The following is a 5,902-nucleotide window of genomic DNA, read 5'->3' as shown; positions in this document are numbered from 1 at the left end:
CTGGTGCATCCCATCAGGACCCATGGATTCTTCTCCCTAGAAACCCGCCACTCTCTTACACAGTCAAAGGTCCTGTTTTCCTTCAGCTCTTCACTCTCGGAAGCAATGTCGGCTGGAGCTCACAGTGCTCCCAAGGTCTCTGCCACATGCAGCAGTTCCTACGGCTTTGCCTTGTGATAAACCTCTCCCTGTACGGACTGGGCTGTGGGCTGGCTTTGAGCCTCAGCTGTTCTCCAAGAGGTCCTAGGCCCTCTGTAAACGCCCAAATTGCACGGCATCCTGCTAATGACCCTATTTGATCGCTTCTTTAGCAATGGTCTCAGAACTCTATTTTTGGTGAAGTTGTTTCCAATGCATCGGCACCTTCCCATCACCCCTGAAGGGAAGGTAGCTCAGAGCTGGTGTGGCTTCAAAGAAATCAGACAGGACCTGGATCCTGCGTGTAGACTGGCTCAGCAGCGTATGGCACAGGTACACCACAGGGCACGCACCTTCGGCAAACCGACCATTGCCACCAGGAAGACACAATACAGATATTCTTGTCACTTAACACGTGCACAGAATTCAATTACTTACATTGCTACAATGTACGTGGGAAAAACAAGTCAATTTCTCCAACCTTCTGGAATAGATAAACATTGAAATATATTTCAAAGAATTTGTGGCTCAAATTTATCCCAGAGGTATGGGCCTGCACTTGTAACGCAAGAGACATTACATTCGGAATGGGCACGTATACGGTTTGTATGTACATGTGTTGGCACAAGCCAGTTCAGGAGGTTTAGAGAAACAAGTCCAGAATGGCTTTTTCTTTGGGGTTAACTGCTGAATTTTTCTTACAGTTCTGCTGAGCATTGTGTTTGCTCTCAAACAAGATCGGTTTCTTTGTAGGACAGCTTCCCCATGGCATCCCTGACAGTCCAACTGGTGCCTCCATCATCATCACTTCCCTCGCTGCTCACCCATTTTCACAGTTGTTAATAGAACCACAAAATACATTCAATCTGATGGAAGAAAGTTTTCCAGGGAAGTGTTTAAATTCCATAGGTATTGCTCCCTCCACTGGGTATAAACCGAGAAGCTACATGAAGTCTTTTAGAGCAACAAATAAAGCAAAATCAAGAACAAGGGTACTAGCTGTCACTGATTTTATCATTGCAGCTCCCTGTGTGCGAAATTCTTGTACCATGAAAGGCCAAAAGCTCCCTAGTCAGGAGCTAGCCCTGTCTGAGGATACTCATACCAAGACTTATGAGTCCCAATTATAGATCAAAAAAAGCTAATGTAAAAGAACTTTGGGGTTATGAAGTCAAGCACTCGGAAGTTAAACAGCAATAGGCTCAATGTACCCTGTGCAACTTGGTTTCCTCCGAAGAGCGCATATGCATTCTAATAAACTCATCATGGTCTCTATACTGCCTTTTTCAGTAAGGCCTCTGCCTCGTCAGTGGCAGAATCAGAGTTTCAAAAAGACAAACTCATAACAGGAAGGGGGAGGAATGGTACGGGGAACAAACACAAAAATCCAGGAGGTTGGGGTTTTTTTAAGAGCAACTGTAGTGTTTTTAAGCTTTTCCAAAATACTGTTCCTGTGGCAAACAGCTGTGTTGGAAAATTTCAGCCCAGAAAATTTAACAAATCTGTAGGATCTGAATATGGGACCTTAGAGCAGGAAGTGTGGGAAAGCCTCTCAAACAGGCACTTCTACCAGCCTTCCCAGGAACATCTCACTCCAGCTAGTATCTTCCTAAAAAAAAAAAACCCAACTCAGGATCTACTCCATTTTTATGATTCTTTATTACTTTTTATGACTTTTACCAGATTTATTATAAAAGAGATTTTGTGGGATGACACATGAGATTCATCTAAACCCCAAATTCAGAGCCAAAAGAAGCCGAACAAAGCTGGGCTAACGGTCTCAGAGCTCAGGATCAAGACTGGGACACAAAGAATGAATAGCACAGAAAAAGGGTTAGTCTGTGAATCACCTTTGTAACAGCTCTCCTGGAGGTTGCCCTACTTTCAGGTACTAAGAAAGAGCAGGATAAAGAAAAAATTCAAGGCATGGAGCTGCTACTTACCGAACTAAATGGCTCCTTCTGGGGCCCATAGGCAGTCATCACCTTGCTGTTGGTACTCACTTGCACGATATCACCAGTTGTTGTGCCAACATAAAAATAATTATCATCCTCTGCCATCTATAGGAAAGCACACACACACACACAAACAAAACAAAACAAAAAAAACATGATACCGAGACACTCATCCCAAACCTAGCACTGGGCTGCACAAATCGTGTTATTTCAGGGCATCACCAAGAGTTAATCCCAGGGGATGCAGCCGATGCTTTTGTCACGTCACACTCCGTCACACTGCTGACACAAGACTTGTTCTAACCAAATCTAGAGAAGATTTTGAAGCAGAAGTGGGATTCTCTGCATTCTAGAGCCCGTGACTAAAATACATGCTGCTTCTCTTCAGAAGCATTCAAAAAACTTTCCCAGGATAAAGAAACCGTGGGAGACCATCTGCCGTGAGCCAACACTTAGTAGTAACTTCACGGCACTCACGCAGTTGTAACTGGCATTTCTAGCATGAGTACAGAACCTCACGGGTTTTCTCTAGTCTGTAGAGAGTCTCTCAGTTTAGCCAAATCACTTGGGCTGAAACTTACCTGAATACTGATGATGACTCTTCTGAGCTTCCCTATCCGGCATTCAGTCGGTCGGATTTTCCTGTTTGGTAGATCCAGTTCCCAGACCCGAACAGTCTCCCTGTAAGAACGAATATAGAGGGATCAAATCCATATGCGCTGAAACATCCAAGCTTTTTCACTACTAGAAGAATTAAAAAGCCTTTACAAGGCTACATCATTCAGAAATTTAAATAAGGGTGAAAAGAACAACTTCAGAGAGGGTAGAAGCAAGTCCCTGTCCTTTCTGCTGTCTCTTACCATAACTTTTCCCAGGTAAATCAAAAATCTTAAAGATTCAGCAAAAACATATATGAAGATTACCAAGGAGGATGTAACAACCTTGACACTCCATTTCCCCAAGAGGCGTGCACTGTGGAAATCTTAGCTCCTGGAACAGGAAATGAACAGTACAGGACACTTTCAACTATTTTCTAGCACACTTTAATCGACACCATAGGAGCCAATATAAATCTTTACACACAGTCACCCTCACATTTAACAAAGTGTTAAAATTGCAAAGACCAGCACTCCTACGTGCAGCTGCAGCCAAGAGCATCCCAAACCTTCCCTGATGGAAAGGGAGGTGCAGGTCCTCCACACTTTTAACTGTCAGGCTTGAGATAAGGGGGCTGTCTCAAATCCATGCACAATGCGACTTTTTGTACAAACTTCTGTTTACAAGCCAGCAACCAACTGTACACCACAACTGGTGAGGGCAGGAGATGAGCCAGTGACCTGCAAGATAGCACTGTTTCTACATTAATTAACCATTGTGCAGAGCCGCTCATTGACTGCTTTACTTGTGTCAACGCTGGCAAATAAATATTTTAAACGCTGCATGGGGAATGCTGAGTACAAAATCCCGCTATCAGGAACAGAAGCGGCGCACATGGGTCCCTGTGTGCTGCTTTGAAAACATCTTGTTGTGCGTAGAACAAGCAGAAATGCCTTAAAGGGACAAGCTGATAGATATTCGTGGGCCCATTTGGAGCAAAAAAGAAAAAACACGAGCACGCAGTTCCTTAAGTTTCCTTGTATTTAAATAAAAACTCTGTAAAAGGAAATAGGACCACTGGTTCTTTCCCTCATTTTTTATCTAAACAAAACCTTACTTTCCAGCAGTGACGAACATCTCATCCCTGCAGCTGGAGCACACCACGACAGTCGCGTTCCCCACGCTGCACGGCGAGGCAGGGCTCCCGCAGATGGCCTCTCTCTTCCTGACGTGCCACACTACCACGCTGCAGGAGAAAAGGGGCTTTAAAGAGCTGCGCTTTTTGACATTACTTAAAAACAATTTACTTAAAAGCAAGACAAAACCTCTTTCCTGCAGTCTGTTCCCACCAGGATAAACAAGAAAAGTCACTTTGTAGAGATTTTACCCAAGAAAAAGCTTATCATAAAAGGTGTGGAATTGCACTTTACACCCCCTGCTCCTAAAGCAAGGGCATGTGTATTTGTCAGATTCGTTCTGCTGAGCAAGACTCAAATCATATCTCAGGCCACTTGTAAAATCTGGTTTAAAATAACTTTTTATTAGACTCTTGTCTGTGTGTAAAGGATGCCCTCAGTGAAATTCCTGCATCTTCACTGAGGCCAGCTAAACATGCAGGCTCTGTCAGGTTTCTGGCCGATCACACCAGCTTAAGAATTAGCTGCTCCCCTTGTCTTTCCCCACACCCCGCACCCTGCCCTGGTACCCATCCAGCTACCACTCCCTTCGGTGCCCTACACCTTGTCGGGAATTGTGTGACAAGGAGTGGGAATTGTTACCTGCCATCATCCTGGCCTCCCAGCGACAGGAGGTAGAGGCTGTTGGGAGAAAACGCCAGTCCTTCGACTTTACCCTTATGAAGAGTCAGCCGAGTGAGTAACTCCTTCCTGGGGAAATCCCACAGGATGATGTCTGCCTGTGGGGTCAGAGCCAGAGCATTAGACATCACATGCAGGATTAGATCTCACAACTTTCTCTGGCAGGAAAGCTGTCAGCCCAGCCCCAGGTTAGCTTCAATCCAGCCCCGGGCTCTGTTGACACAAAACCAGCTCAGATCAGGTGCTGTAAGAAGCATTATTCCAGCTTACCGGTTGAGAAGCTTTACTTCATCTCAGAATTCAAATTTACCCTGGGACATTTGGGTATTTGACATAGATTTTAATATACTGAAAACACTAATACTCGAGTCCTTCCAGGTGTCTTTTCAAATAGGCAAAAATTAAACCATAAAGAACTGTAGAGGTCTACAAATACAGGCAGGTACCTGTCAAGGGCTTTTGAAGCCCTACGCAGATCTGGAACTCTGGTACCACTTTAAATACAACACCATTTATTAATTAGCGTCTAATGAGATTTAGGGTGCCACATGCGCACAACACTTTGGATAAGAAGGACTGGAATTAAGAGACCCCTCAATCTAGTTATCCCAGTCCTAGGAGGAAGGCTTAATCTTTACAAAAACATAAAGGCACATCCAGCAACGGAGCAGCCACAATTTCCCATTCTCTGCAAGGTCCTCCCACTGTGGGCATTTGTTTTCCAACAAAAGAAAAACTAAATGAAAGGTGTTCCCACCGCTGTCAAGCCAACTCCAATTTCTCTGGTCAGTATTACGTGGTTAGAATTAGAGCACTACCTACCTTGAAGCCCATGTAAGTGATTTCTCCGGAAGCAATGAGCATCCCATCCCTGGACACGGTGACGCAGGAGACATTATTGGTGTGGCCATGCAAGAAGGTCTGCTTCTTACTGTCCAGGTCTTGAATAACCACAGTGCATCCCAGGGGATAGAGGATGTGCTCCTTGTTGGGGTGGCAGATCAGGCCACAGGGGACGTGTCCTGTGAGAGAAAGGATGGAAAGATCCGCTGGCTGGTACTGGGTCTGGAAAATGGAGGCAGATTTTATTTTGAAATAAAACAATTCTCATGTTAGTAAGCTGGGTCATTAGAAAAAAAGTCCTGCTATTCCATCAAACTTTTCCTGCTTGTCACTTTGCATGTCTCTCGGGTGCCAGGTATGGTGAGCACAAGGCGGCGGCAAGGGGGGCAAGGGGACCCCCTGCACCTGCTGCTCCCGGCTCCCCCAACAGCACCACGGCCCCAGCCGAGACGCACAGCTGCCCCACATCTGTCCTCCAGTGTCCTGCCCTCCCCTCAACCTGTCTGCTGGTGACCCGTGCCCCACAGAGCCCCCATTCCCTGCCCCACACCC

At 45.5% G+C, this 5,902-nt stretch overlaps 1 protein-coding gene across 1 annotated transcript; it reads right to left on the bottom strand.

Moving 5' to 3' along the window:
- Positions 1-2,081: 2,081 nt before the first annotated feature.
- Positions 2,082-5,529, bottom strand: LOC104470807 (WD repeat-containing protein 16-like; the record flags this gene model as incomplete). Its single annotated transcript, XM_010085861.1, has 5 exons — positions 2,082-2,198; positions 2,675-2,774; positions 3,808-3,936; positions 4,469-4,605; positions 5,330-5,529. Coding segments are annotated over 5 exons (683 nt in total), but the record flags the coding sequence as incomplete, so codon positions are not given.
- Positions 5,530-5,902: the final 373 nt, after the last annotated feature.

The sequence above is a fragment of the Pterocles gutturalis genome, unplaced genomic scaffold, assembly GCF_000699245.1.
Source record: "Pterocles gutturalis isolate BGI_N339 unplaced genomic scaffold, ASM69924v1 Scaffold29145, whole genome shotgun sequence".
Taxonomy (NCBI): Eukaryota; Metazoa; Chordata; class Aves; order Pterocliformes; family Pteroclidae; genus Pterocles; species Pterocles gutturalis.
Note: the sequence above shows the minus strand (reverse complement) of the source record. Positions and strands in the feature narration are given on the sequence as shown.